The 15044-nt window shown below is 44.6% G+C and overlaps 1 protein-coding gene across 1 annotated transcript in view; it reads right to left on the bottom strand.

Annotated features, from left to right (window-relative positions):
• The window catches only part of PDE3B (phosphodiesterase 3B), a gene marked incomplete in the record, with an annotated part of 54173 nt that extends 40509 nt beyond the window's left edge, over positions 1-13664 (bottom strand). Inside the window, 1 exon segment of the mRNA XM_072422362.1 lies at positions 12863-13664. Coding sequence (XP_072278463.1) covers positions 12863-13597 — 735 coding nt within the window.
• Between the last annotated feature and the right edge of the window lie 1380 nt (positions 13665-15044).

Here is a 15044-nt window from a genome sequence, read left to right as displayed (position 1 = left end):
GCACAAGGAGGAGACCGAACTAATCTACATAACATCGGCTGCTGCTCTGATTGGTGGATTCTTGCAATTCTTGGCTGTGGTCACAAAGGTCTGACACAGATCAGCCCCTGCTGCAGCTGTCACCTTGGCAGTCTGATCAGAGGTGACTGAGGAAATGCTTCCTCCTGCCTGCAGCAGAGAACCCAGCAAGCACACCAATCGTTATCACATAAATCACAGATCTGACAGAAGCCGCTGGGTAATCTATTAATGAAGTTTTCTCATGCAGCTGCTGTATGGAGTGTGGCATCCCCAGCATCTCTGCACTAGCAGTGGCCATGTACAAAGACTTTACAAGAACCATTAGAGCCAAATCTAAGATTAATCTCTGGAGCTGCACAGAATGCAGGCACATGTATGGCTGGAGAACTGGGACCGGCCGTAGATCAGATCCACCTCATGCCCTGCACAATACCTTCAGGACAGGTACGGATCCTAAATTGTGAGAATAAAAGGTAATGACTTCACCTTTATATCCCTGGTGATCCTGCCATGGCAGGCAGCCATTACTGGCATCATATGGACATCAAGAGGCTGCAGGAAAGCAGCATTAAAAAGAAGAAATGATTGCTAATGATATACACAAAGCAGTTAGGGTTCACCCGAGGGGCCCCAAACCCCACCTGGGCAGGGAGTCGGCTCACCCAGGACGCCCCCCGCTGGGAGGTTACACAGCAGGTGCTGCTCGCACATTTCCCTGGGTAACAGAAAGCAACGGTGAGCAGGGAGAACTCCGAATGTCTTGTCAGGAAGGTGACATCTTCACACATCCTATTGCAAAATGAGGGGCCCCGGGCGGCCCAGCACTGCGATCACATCGTCACCCCGGTACTGAGGATGGGGTCCGGTGATTTGGTTTTTGAAAAAAGAAAAATTAGATTATTGGAAGTTTGAAAAAGCTGCAAAAAAATCTGAAGAATGCGAGAGGACAAAGAGAACCTGTCGTCACTACACCTACATTAAACTTAGCAAAGCAGGTAGCCAGTGTTGTCAGCACAAAGTGTCTACAGGTCTGGGAATCCTGGAACTCGTCAAGTTCTAATATGCAAATCGCCCATTACTCATTATTGGATAGCAAGGCTGCCCCATCCCTTGGAGGAATTACTAAAAGTGTTACTTTACTAAAAGTGTTCACTACTTGAAAATGTTTTTACCAAAGTAAAAAAACAAAAAACTGCAGAATCATATTGTGGTGCAGGAACTCAAAAAACAAAAAATTGCAAGCAGGCGGTTCCTTATTGTGGGCATGTTACGTCTTTTCTGCAATGAAACAAATGCAAGTGGAATGTACAGCTGCACATGCGCACACATGCATACTTCAGTGCTAGGATGATTGAAGCCCCCTGAGCATGCGCGGGAGTTACGTCATTCTGGTCCAGCCAATCACAATGGCAGAGGATTCCTAAGTCATGGATGGTGCAGGAAAGGGTTAACCCTCGATAATTGCTGCCCAACCTGATATTTATAGGTGACAGATCAGGAATTATCCCCTGTTCAGTTGAAGTGGGGACAAGTGGGAGGTGCCTCAATTTGGGGACTACAACAGGCCCAGTTGGCAGGTGATCATTGTGTGAACTTGCATAGCGGATCAATAAATGACAAGGGGGGGGGTCCGAGACCATCAGAACCGGCTAATGATGAATACCGTGCTAACAGAACATTGTGACAACACCAAGCAATACATTCACCACTGATAAGGGGGGCAGAGCTACAACCACCAAAACACATTGGCTTTGTTATCAGTTTGTATCTGGGCTGTGAATGTGGCTTTTATATGTTACAGATTCACTCATATCACTATTCAGAGCCAACATGGAAATCAGTCATTGTGTGGAACCCGCCAGCCCAATATTCAGATTCCCATCCCCGCCGTATTACCGGATCATACAGAAAATAAATAGAGAATATTTTGTCATTTCAACAAAAAAGCAACAAAAAGCAGCAAAAACAGCAGAAACATGCAATGGGACCCGCGCCTAACCTCCTCTGATGTCATAAACACCCTGATGACATCACACATTCCAGACATCATGTGACCTCCAGTGACTTCATGAAGTGCACACATTTAGAACAATGGATCCCCAAAAGAAATAAAATTCTGATGGAAGTCAGTAAATGTTTGGTCTCGGCGTTCTCTGCCTGTTAGCACACAGCCGCAGTATTCCCAGGAGAGAAAATGAGAGTGCCCAATCATCCGGCATGAAATACGCCACTACCAACGCTGCAATGAGCCCTAAATAGAAGTAACAGGGTTACCATCGATCCAGGTCAGACAGACACATTATACATAATATATAGAGTGTGTGGAGAGAGAGAGAAGGGGGGAGAGAGAGAATCAAGATATAGAAAGGGGGGGGGGAGTTGTAGGGAGCAGAGAGGGAGACAGAAAGTGGGTAGAAAGTAAAAAATATGAAGGGAATGGAGTAAAGACAGCAGGAGATAATGTTTAATAATACGAAGAGGGTTAGCGAAAGAGAAGGAAAAAGTATGAAGAGAAAAAAAGGAAAGAAGAGAGGAGAAAAACAAAGAGGGGGAAAGGAAAAGTGAAGGAAAAGTGAGGAGAGAGAAAGGAGAGAGACAGAAAAAGAATAAGGAGGAAGAGAGGGGGGGGGCGGAGAGGGGTGAGGGAGGGCGAGGGATGGACACCCATCATTAAAATAATAATCGGTGCAGATTTCAGGAAACACGAGCAGTGATGACGCTTCATAATATAATCGGCTCCTCATACTGGGATCTCTCTTCAGCAGATTCACCCAAAGCTGCCCCATAACTTCATTTCAATAAACATCAGACAACGGTCATTTACAAAATGCGTATTTTTTTACGGAAATTGTTAAAGAATTTGGATCTTCATGCAAACATTCTGTGGCCCCTGACGGGGCCCTGGGTTCCGCACTTTCCTAGAACAGGAGATTGCCATTACAACTATCACACAATGAGGCCGAGCGTGAAGCGCTGACATCAGAATGGAGTGACGCTGTATTTGCCGCCAGTTGCTAGGATCCCATATAGACATTTTACCTTGATGCCGGAGACGGCAAACACTCAGCCAATGGGGGAAGAAAACCCTGAAATGTGCACACAGCCCCAGCGCTGGCAAAATACAAATATCACATCACCGGGCCCAACCCTGAAATACTTTAATGTGTAGAAGGCGGCCATGGAGAGGTCACAATTCAATGTATACAGAGAACACAATGCAGGCTGAACAGAATCCAATGTCCCCAACAATGGGTAAATATGGCAGAACCCCGCAGCAAATAATGTTACTTCAGTGTGGAGAGTGAAAACCTGTACACCTGCTGTGCCCATTATCAGGGGCTCCAGAAGGAAGGAGCCATCTTTGTTCAGACATCATCCAGGGTCACTGCAAGGCTGCTGCAGGCAGGAGGAAGCATTTCCTCAGTCTCTTCCCCCAGTGATCAGACTGCAACATTGTAACTTTGTATCCATCATATTGGGCAGGGGCTGATCTGTGTCATAGTGGCACCATTTCATTTTCATTACAAGGATGGGATTGGATAAACAAAAAGCCCTTTAAAGTAAAATCGATTATTTTCGTCAACCTCTCTCAGCTCAGCACCTAATAATCTGGGAGGTCACATAAATATGTGTGTCAGGTTAGGCAGTGCTGGGTTATAGCCGATAATTACACAATGACATCATTAATTTAATTATAAATGGAGAGAAAATAACAGCCTGGAGAAAACTTATCTACGGCGACTCCCAACACACAACAAGCGTGAAGAAGCCTTTCCAAAAACATTCCTCAAAAGGCTGCAATACCTTCAGTGACCTGGGCACATCAGGGGGCGCTACTGTCAGGCCAGTTCAGCCAAGGACATTGCAATGGATGCCCCGTCAGGTTTGCGGGTTAATAAAGTTATATTTTTTGTGTCAGTTTTCATTTATTGGGTAAAATCTTCATTTTAAAACTAAACATTAAATACGGGGCTCTGCCATGGCTCTATGTTTGCAGAGCATGCTGGGACTTATGACTAGACAGCACAGCCGTATCTGCCTGCTTGTGGAATGATCATCTCTAATTGAAACTCTCTATGGAGCCATATGAATGAGGTTATCAGTTCTTTGATCCGGCATTCATCAGTAGGAAATCAAATTACCTCTCCTGCCAGTGCTGTACAAAGAACTCTAGAGTGCCCCCTGCAGCTGGCACATGGTAAAAATGAATTAAATTGTATCATAAACTGATCAAAAAATGTCTCCTTTCCCTGGTGTCAATCAGTACCAATTATATCCAATAGGATTACAGCAAAATTTTAAGTGAAAATCCCTCAAACTACTCACTATACAAAAGGGCCAATGGGCCAGTCATGTGACAATTCTGACTAACTCAGCCTGTTAAGGTTATTTTAAGTTTCCTTATTTCTCCTGTGAAGCTGTACACATCACGTGGTGACAAACCCAAATAAAACAGATCCAGGAGAGGAGACTGAGGAAATGCTTCCTTCTGCCTGCAGCAGACTGATGACATCATCTCAGCCTGTGCATTTTTGTCTCTAAAATAAAAAGGGCCCTCAATGTACATTACTGCAGCGCGGAATGCACCTGCTGCAGCCCTGCACTGGCCGGGAGGAAAGGGTTAACACTCAGTGACATCAGCAGGCCATTTATGTGCAACAAAAGTAAACAAACACAAAGAGAATTTTTTGGCAGGGCCGTGCAGAGGTGTGAACCGGCACCACTAAAAACATTCACAAATATGTTCACATGCGCTGATGCATGTTAGTAAATGTACAGAGAATGTCAGGGGGCCAAAGACAAAGCAGGATTTCAAATCAACAATGACACAACCACGGACTTTGTACAGCGCTACGTAATATGTTGGCACTATATAAATACTGAATAATAAAAACTGGGATGTGCAGCATCTTTATGGCATCATCACCCCCCATCGCCCAACACTACCAGGACCTGACCCTGAGCACAATGCCCCAATCACACGCCTGGCCTGTGTATGTACAATATGCGTTCAAACACGAACTTGTGGTGTCCCTGGATGGTCCCGGGTACAGGATGACAACACAAGAACACAACTAGATAGAAGAGTTATCAGCTCAACTTTTGAAATGACATCACCGTGCCAGGCGTGATTTTTTAGGGGGTCTTCTGCACAGAAAGCAAGTTGCGTTCTGGGAATTATTCGCCCACCCCCATTCGGCCACCACCCGACCTCTGACAAACCTGTGAAAAGTTCAGATTTGTATCTCTGCCTGCTGTGAATGATGTGGGAATATTTTCTGATGGTTCCGGTAATAAGGCTGCAGATTCCCGGCATGCAGTGAATGACCTATATTTGCCGACAGGTGAACATTTGTAATACAGCAAAGGTACAAATAACGTCAGCAGTGTCACCGAGTCTCCAAACCCAATCACTGATTACATGGCAGGGCAGCAATGTGCACAATAACAAGGCTGGGGGGCAAATTCCCAGGATTCCACTGAACAATATATGGTGCAATAACTGACCAATCAGAAATCAGCATTCACCTGACTTAATGAAAATGATTTCTGATTAATGGAAATCCATTTGTAGATTGGCGATTGGCTCTTCTGATCATACATTCATTTAATGTAGCAAACAGTGAATGTTGGGATCGCTATGGACTTTTCAAATCCTACCCACCAATCAGATATATCTCAGGGACCCAATGGGATGGTTGACCAATAAGGCCTCGTCTCTTTCCCCAACACTTCTGGAAATAAAACTTCCAATGGCATCATATGGGTAAAAACAAGCCACTGCACACAATGCCACCAGTGTCCCCTCCCCCACTACAAGCTGCAGGATTTGCAACCTTCAAGCTGCTGCCCAAACTTGGAAATAACACACAAGATATGCATTGCGTCAGATTACTGATATTATCCCGGAGTTTTCCAGTGACCTCATTACACCTTGATGGGGAGGAAATCTCTCTCCGTCAGATTCATGGCCATGCACCAATCCCAATCTGGAACAATTTAACTTCATTTGGTTTTCTAGGGAAATCAACAAAATTAAACCCAATCTGTGTTCCAAAGATTCTCAGCCAATCAAATAACTGGGAGCTGCTGACATCACCAAGCTGACTGGCTGGCTTTTCTGATTGGTTGGGAGTGGAGGACGCATTGTGCCCAGCAAATATCGGTGGATTGAACCACTTTTATCTCCCATGATGCACTGCACAGCCGTGGAATCAGGGTCAGCTGGTTGCATTGGCCAATGGTAGCACAGGGAAATCTGGGTGACATCAATGACCATATATGGTCAATTCCCTATTTAGTGTACAGCGCTGCGTAATATGTTGGCGCTATATAAATCCTGTTTATTAATAATAATAATAAAATGGCATCCCCGGCACAGTGCAGAAAATGTGACATTTAATGTTTGTGCTTTTAATAACAATTTTTTTAATTCTTTCTGGGAGTAAGTACGGGGTTCTGCATTGGATATCTGGGCACCCCCCAATAAATGAACTGATTGTAACCCTAACCCAGTATAGGGCCACCCAATGTTGGGGGAAGGTACGGCGCCTGGGATGGACAGGAAGGACCACCTCACATTCACCCCCACATTGACCCTCACCACCTCCCCTCTTTCCTGGTCACCCAAGCCCCATACCTGGATGAGGGTCTACTTAGATTTTAAGGGGAACCCCCCATTGTTATTATTTTTAAAGAGCATGCACAACATTCTGCCCTCCCCCGACATGTTATTTGGAGTATTTGTTGCTTCTCATTGTTAATTGGTATTATTTATTCATTTTTGCTGCATTGGCACCAGGATCGGGTGTTTGTGCCCAGCTGACCCCTTTTTTATTATTATTCAGTAGTTTGTATCTGAAAATAAGATGAATGTAAAGGAAGATTCATCTCTGATGCTTGTCATTAACATGGAATTCAAAGAATTTAAAACATTCACCCATCACTACTTATGAAGTCTGCAGAACATTCACACCAAAAGTCCAAGTTATTGAAATGTTATTAGTGAATGTGATATCACCTCCCCCCTTCATCATCTAAAATCATGAATAAAAAACTTCACACCGCGTGAATATCTCTGAGATATTTCCCGCTGCGGAGATTCACCCTTTATATTTGTGTTTTGGTTTTACATTTTAATTACAGGTTAATGGAGACGACACAAAACAAAGATTTCTGAGTAGAACACGAGAGTGAATAGGAACAGAGTGAGAGTGAATAGGAACAGAACGAGAGTGAATAGGAACAGAACGAGAGTGAATAGGAACAGAGTGAGAGTGAATAGGAACAGAACGAGAGTGAAAAGGAACAGAACGAGAGTGAATAGGAACAGAACGAGAGTGAATAGGAACAGAACGAGAGTGAACAACACGATCCGAGTTCTCACGTGAATGGTGAATGAGGGGCCATACGGCAGAATAACTACCCAACCCCCCCCCCAGCCCTCCGATGGGTAGAGAAGTGACGGCATCATTTCCAGCAACAAGAAGAGAAAATCCACAAAGAGAGAATCATCCGGAACATTAATATTTAAAGTGAATTAAAATGAAAAGAAGTTTAGATTTTAGTTGGGCTTTTAGTGCCATCGGTGACCCCATTAGGAATAATAAAGCTGCACTTTGAGCACAAAAACTTTTTAAAAAATCGTTTCCTTTAGAAGTCAAAAAATTTATTAAAATTTTGTGAGCACCAAATTCATTTACAAACCCAGACATTACCTTGTAAAATATCAGCAATATCATGGCTGTGCTGTGAATAACCTGTGCACAGAGCAGCACAGTGGGAGGAGCCTAGGAGACCCGCCCACTATAGGCCACCCTCATAAAACTACAGAAGGGGGAGGAGACAAGACATTTAGACTCCCTACCTGCTGGACAGGTAAGTACCCGGCGTCTTTATTTAGACTCCCTACCTGCTGGACAGGTAAGTACCCGGTGTCTTCATGTGGATTTATTTTTCTGTGAATTGTATTTATGATTCTCTCTCATCATTTCTCCTCGCTCTGTACAATAACTTTTATGTGACGTCTTTCTTATTTCCTGAGAGGGAGAAAAAAATAAAAAATACACCCTGAACTACAAATCAGCGATCCGTTCACCCAGTCCGGGGAAAAGATCTCCAAGGTGCTCAGGAAACACTCAGGGCCCTGCGACTGCTGAGCTGCATTACTCAACGCAGCTCCAATGCGATACCGAACCAGAACCATTGTGCTCAGTCAGCTCAGATTACACCAAACATTGCGACGGTGCATCATGGTGAAAATAATATTATTACACCGGATTTATATAGCGCCAACATATTACACAGCGCTGTACATAGATAGGGGTTGCAAATGACCGAGGAGGAGAGGACCCTGCACCAAACAGCTTACAATCTAAGAGGTGGGAAAGTAACAAAATGCATTAAAAGCAGCATAAAACATGATAGGACAGATTGTAAGCTCTGTGGGTCAGGGTCGTGTCACTGTCTGTCATCTGCAACCCCTATCTATGTACAGCGCTGCGTAATATGTTGGCGCTATATAAATCCTGTTTAATATTAATAATAGTGTCCAGCAATACAAGATGTATAAAATATTTACCAATGTGAATATAAAATCAATGTTTGGGGTTCTGCTCTAAACAAATTCACATCAAAGCAATAAAAGTCAACTCACATTTCAGGTGAATCAATGCAACAAATGCGGGTGAGTCCCAGAGAAAAGCCCGGGGTGCCTCCAATATTCACTAGCGGCTGCAGGCTTGTTCGCAAATTAATTATTTTTGGTATAAAAGTAACCAAAATATTTAAGTTGTGAGACAAAACCGGGACAAAGCAGAATAATAACAGATCTGTATGGCCGCACATCCGGCCTGCAGCCCTCCGGCACTGCGCAGGTTAAAGGGGAGAGGTCACTAACACAATCCAGACATATGGAGTGCCAGCTTGCGTCACAGCTGCCTCTGAAACAGAACATTAACCCGCCAGTGCCACGGCGCGACCTTCTGACCCCACACAAAACAGGTGATGTAAGAAAACAGGGCCCCTCCATCCTCCGCTTGGGGGCCCGGCATCACAGAACTAACCAGATGAAATTTGTACAAATTCTGTTCCAAGTGTATCATCAAAAAAACAAACCGGCCAACAAATTCCACCCCTGGCACCGGCTGGCGGCCTGACTCTTGCCCGGGATTAGCGTTTAACCAAAAAACTGCAGCACCACTCCGCAGCTTGGCACTGGGAACTCCGGAGAGTTTTTAATGGCCCCGCTTCAAGTTTAATATTAACTCTCTATTATTCCCTATTAAGTTTCATTTGCTTCTGCTGGTTTCATGCGAACGTCTGGAACAGAAACATTTTCATGCGAATATATGGAACTCATAAAGCTGACAATTTCTCTGCGATTTCATACAAACGTAACAGAAACTGGGACGCATGTCATTATTATTAATAAACGGGATTTATATAGCGCCAACATATTATGAAGCGCTGTACAATAAATAGGGGTTGCAAATGACAGAGAGCGACACAGAAGGAGGAAAGGATCCTGTCCTAAAGAGCTTACACTCTAGAAGGTGGGGGAAGCATGTTCATTTTTTAAAACGTTTATTTTACATTTCACGCAATTGTGTGACCCCTATGGGAGCGCCCTGGCAGGGATCAATGCTCTGTGCGGCATGCAGAGTGGCTTGTAAATAATTAAAGCTTCCAAAGTCATCGGGGAAAAAGTTTAATCCCCAACATCCATTAACTGCACCGCACGCCGGGGCCTGGGAAGATTTCAGAAGGATTGTGCGTTTCGCAGACACTAACACATGGAAAGTGCGCCATGCACGCTCGCAGCCCCGTGTGAACATAAATATTGCACGGTGTTTATCTTGCACACGCTGGTTAAATATTGATCAGAGGATTTGCCTCTAAGTGTCCATTTTCCCTGAGCAGCTAATCGCAGAGGACTCAGCTAAGTGCAGAGAGATTAATGCAGCGCTGCACAGGGGAGGAAATGGCCAGGACACACTTCCTGTGCACAGAAATCTGCAGGACAGGGGCCCTTCATCAGCAGCACAGCTGGGGGGGTGGGGACCTGTAACTGATATCTGTGTATCCAGAAAAATAAATCACAAATTAAATTTGGGTTTTCTGAGTGTTTCTGCATTTAAAAGTTGCATTCCGGATACAAAGAGAATTTTTTGTAGCTGCGTTTTCATCTTCTGAATGTGGACAAAATGCAAATGTACAATGGCGGCCGCTCATCGGCACTAAAAGTGCATTAAAAATGTGCAGGATTTTATTTTTATATTTTCATGGAAATAAAAGAAAAATTAAATGGAGTAAAAAACTCCAACTTAGATTGTAAGCTCTTCAGGGCAGTGTCCTCTCCTCCTCCTGTGTCACTGTATCCGTCTGTCATTTGTAAGCCCTATTTATTGTACAGCGCTGCGTAATAGGTTGGTGCCATACTGTTTATTAATAATAATAACAGGGATCTGCCTGAGGAGCTCCGCAACGTGTCATCAGCGAAGGATCGCATTTCCTCTGTAAATAATTTCTTAATGTATTTGTTACAAAGAAAATAAAACTTTACTTCCCCACAACTGCAAAAAAGATTATCATCGCACGAGACGTTTAATGTGTGACAAGCGAGAAGCGGAGCCGAGGACAACGCAATTATTCTTTATTAACAAAAACACAAAGATTTGCGATACCGACAACCCCGATAATGCGTACACAGTGACCCCAACAAATGTGCATGCCTTGGGGGCCCTGGTAATGGGGGGTGAATCCCCCCCCCCACACTATAAAGCTCGGACGATATTCTTGTTCTGCAATGTACATTTTGCAGTCTGTAAGTGAAATGTTTGTTATGCCGATTTACCTTTTGTTACTTAAACCAATAAAAATTATTAAAAACAAACATGTAAATTTCAGGGGTGCCCCCCAGGGATGTGTGATCTCTGGGGGGGGGCACAGAACAATGAACACATTTTAGTATTTACCCCAGAATTTGTCCCCTGTATTGTGGCCAAGTTCCTCAGTAAACAAGCAAAAACAGCCGGGTGGTTACAGAAAAGTGCCGGGTGGTGCGCCCAGCTAGAAGGGTCCGGGGAGAATATGGCACCTAATAATAAACACATGAAAGGGGTGCCACTCAGAAATATTTACACTTTGTGGGTTCATTAGATTGTCCACACCTTAGGGGTGCCCCTCAATACATTTCAGGGGTGCCATTTAATGCACACACTGAGGGGGGGGTACTGCATGAACACATTAATAAAGATCGCACTTTATATCTGTGTCAGGGATATTATTATTAAACAGGATTTATATAGCGCCAACATATTACGCAGCGCTGTACAATAAATAGGGGTTGCAAATGATAGACAGGTACAGACAGTGACACGGGGGGAGGGGAGGACCCTGCCCCGAAGAGCTTACACTTTGTTTCTGTGTCAGGGTTGCAGGTTTGGGGTCCCTGAGATCGATGCGCGGGTTTTGTCAGACATTTCACAATATAATCAGCAGATATCACAATTTAGGATCCCCACAATCGGTATTTTTGGGGCTGTGACCCGATATGTAATCTGGGCGGCAGTCAGACCGGTGACGTGCGCAGATTATCGGGAATTCTGCACAGCAGGAAAGCAGAAGTTTCGGAATCAGAATTAAACTCTGTGCTTGCTGCGTCCAGTGAATTATTCTCAGATCCACATGGAGTGTGCACAGCAGTTTGATAGAAGTTGGTGCCTGGCGGAGTGGCAGGTAAATAAAGGTCCCCTCCATGCTGGGCTCCTGCAGGCCTTCCCATGACACCCGCTGCCTCTTATCTGACATTCCTCTCCTCCAGCAAAGCTGAAATGTTTCTCACATGGATTCTGCTGCAAAAATAACAAGTGGCCAAGCTGGGATTTGTAGTGCCTCAGACCTCTACCAAACTTGCAGTCTCATATTGCCCTATCAGAGTGCATGCAGTTATTTGTAGTTCATCAAACTCTTCCAGCAAACTTTAATAATCTTTACTAAGAATCATGGGTGGCCTTGCTGCTGCCTGTAGTCCCCCAAATCTTCTACCGCATAAGACTGACAATTGCCATACATGCTGGGATCTGTAGTGCACCCACCAATGTTGGCCCGGCTCTGAGAACTCTTTGGCACCAGATGTGGGGATCATATTACTGCTGGTGCTTGTAGTGCCTCTAACAAAAACAAACAGGATCAATCTGGGGCTGCACTGGCATGCTGTGACCTGTAGGCATGCTGGGGTCAGTAGTACCAGAAATGAAAAACCCTCAGCTCTCTAAACTGCAGCTTGGATGGGTTGTGCTGAGACTTATAGTTCATCATATCTCTATTTATATCTTGTTTACCTGTCAGGGGGGTAGAAGGCATGCTGGGAAAAGTAGTTCCTAACAAAACCCAGGCAGCCCATCTCCGAGCACTTCCTAGTCAGTGGTAGGTGGGCATGCTGTCACTTTTAGTGCCCCAGAATAAAATAGGACTCAGCGCTCTGTATGGAGGTCATGCTGGGACTTTTGCTGCCACAAACTTTAACCAAGGGCAGCAAAACACTCGAAATTCTACTCTTAGAGTCACAGGGGCCATGGTGGGAGCTGTAGTCCCTCATATTTCTGCACTGATCTCTCCTGGGGAGTTGTCAGGCTGGGATTTGTAGTCCCACAAACTTTTACAAAACTTGCACTAAGTTCCCCTGGTGCACAGTTGGAGGAATGGTTGGGTGTTGTAGTCCCTCAAACTTTTACCAAGTCCAATCAGGGGGCAGAGATCCCAGCATGGACCAAACTTGCAGCATGTTAGCACAGAGGCCATGCTGAGCCTTGTAGTCCCCACACAGGTGTGCACCTACCTGCTCCCTGGAGATGCATGGCAGGGAAGGTCTCCTGGACATCTTGCCGCTTCCATAGTAGGTGCTGGAGGTCTCCCCCAGGGACACACAGCTGGACCTCCTCCGGGGTCTGATGACCGGCACCTTGTCCTCCAGCAGTGGCCCGCTCCTGCTTGGGGTCTCCCGGATGCCATGGCAGAAGCAGAGGGCCAGCAGTGACCCGGCCAGCCCCACTAGGCAGCCTGCCAGGGCTCTGAGGGCATGGGGCACCCAGCTGAGGCTGGTAAGGGAGAGGAGCCACACCAGGCTGGAGAAGAGCAGCACCAACACGCTGTGCCCCAACCGGAGCGCCCGCCACAGGCTCAGCAAGCCAACACAGAGCAGAACCGCCAGCAACCGCCCGACCTCCCCGCCCGGCAGCAGCTGAGCGCCCAGCGCCTCCCCGCCATGGCAGCAAACCGGCAATGCCAGCAGCCACAGCGCCCCGCCGCCCCTCTGGGACCGGGCCAGGTAACAGGTCAGGAAGAAGAACGCGCAGCCCAGACTGAAGAGCGGACTGAGGGCCAGCACCGCGCTCTGCGCCCACCCGGAGCTCAGCCAACAGGCGGCGGCCAACGCGGCTACCGCGGAGCCCCATAGCGCAGCGCAGCGTCCCCCGGGCCACCAGGGGCCCCCGGGCGGGTCCGGCTTCAAAGGGGTCACCGAGCTCCTGACATAGCCGTTCCGGAACCCGTCCGGGCTGTCCGGCTGCTTCATGTCGCCTTCCTGCCCAGCATCGTGCGACCGACTCCTCCCGGATCCCCGACCCGACTGGGGGAGACAACCGACTGCCTGGCGCCCCCTGCCGGCCGACTGCTGCCATCGCTGCCGACACCCTCCCCCTCCGGACACGGGACTTCCTACAGCCAGAGCCACAAACATATAATAATACAAAACAATATACTATAATACAACAAACACATAATATACTATAATATATTATTATAACACAACATACTATTCTATAATAATATAACACAACATACTATAATATATTAATATAAAACAATATACTAAAATACAACAATACAACACAACGTACTATACTATAATAATATAATACAACATACTATAATATACTATAATATACAACAATATAATACAACATACTATTCTATAACAATAAAACACAACATACTATACTATAATAATATAATAGAACATACTATGATACAATAATATAACACAACATACTATACTATAACATTCTATATTATAATAATTTATAAAAACCCTCCCCCTACTATACTTCCTATAGCCAGAGCTACAAACATATAATATATAACATACTATAATATAATAATATAATACAACACTCCTCCAAATATACCCCCCACCATATATATACCGCAATTACTACAAAACACTATAATACAATAATATAATACAACATACCATACTATAATAATATATAAAACCCTCCCCCCTCAATAATTCTTACAGCACAGGTACAAGTACTAAAAACACATAATATACAATAATATACAACACTATAATAATATTTACAACCCTCCTCCAAATATACTCCCCTATATATGTCCTATAATACGTAGAGTACTGCAAGAGGTAAAGTACTACAGACACAAAAATATACAATAATATAATACAACATACTATAATATAATACTACAAACACATCATATACAATAATATACTACAACATCTTATACTATATAGGATACAATTTATATAATACATTCTCCTCCTACAATCCTTACTACAGTGAGAGGTACAAAATACTACAATATAATATAATAATATACAAACCTCCTCCAAATATATACCGCCTATATATGTCATTTCATATACTGTATTACACTGCAATAATATATAACGCCCCATCCCAATAGACTTCCTAATATACCCCGAGTCCCATTCAATGTACTACATACACATACTATGCTATTATATAATACCGCACTGTGATACAATGTACAAAACTATAATCCCCCCCCCCCCATACACAGGACAGATACTTTGTATCATATCCCATGCTATGCTTACACCCAGCTGTCACAGAGGATAGGGGTTCTCCTTACAATTTATGTGCAAGCCTGTAGAATGGATGGAATTATTTGATTGAATCAAGTTTTTGATGATTATTGCTTATTATCACTCCATAATGGAGTGTGCATGACCAATAATTATTGGAGAAGTACTGAAT

Source organism: Pyxicephalus adspersus, chromosome 9 (assembly GCF_032062135.1).
Source record: "Pyxicephalus adspersus chromosome 9, UCB_Pads_2.0, whole genome shotgun sequence".
Classification (NCBI taxonomy): domain Eukaryota; kingdom Metazoa; phylum Chordata; class Amphibia; order Anura; family Pyxicephalidae; genus Pyxicephalus; species Pyxicephalus adspersus.
The sequence above is the reverse complement of the archived record's forward strand: the minus strand, read 5'-3'. Positions and strand labels throughout refer to the sequence as shown.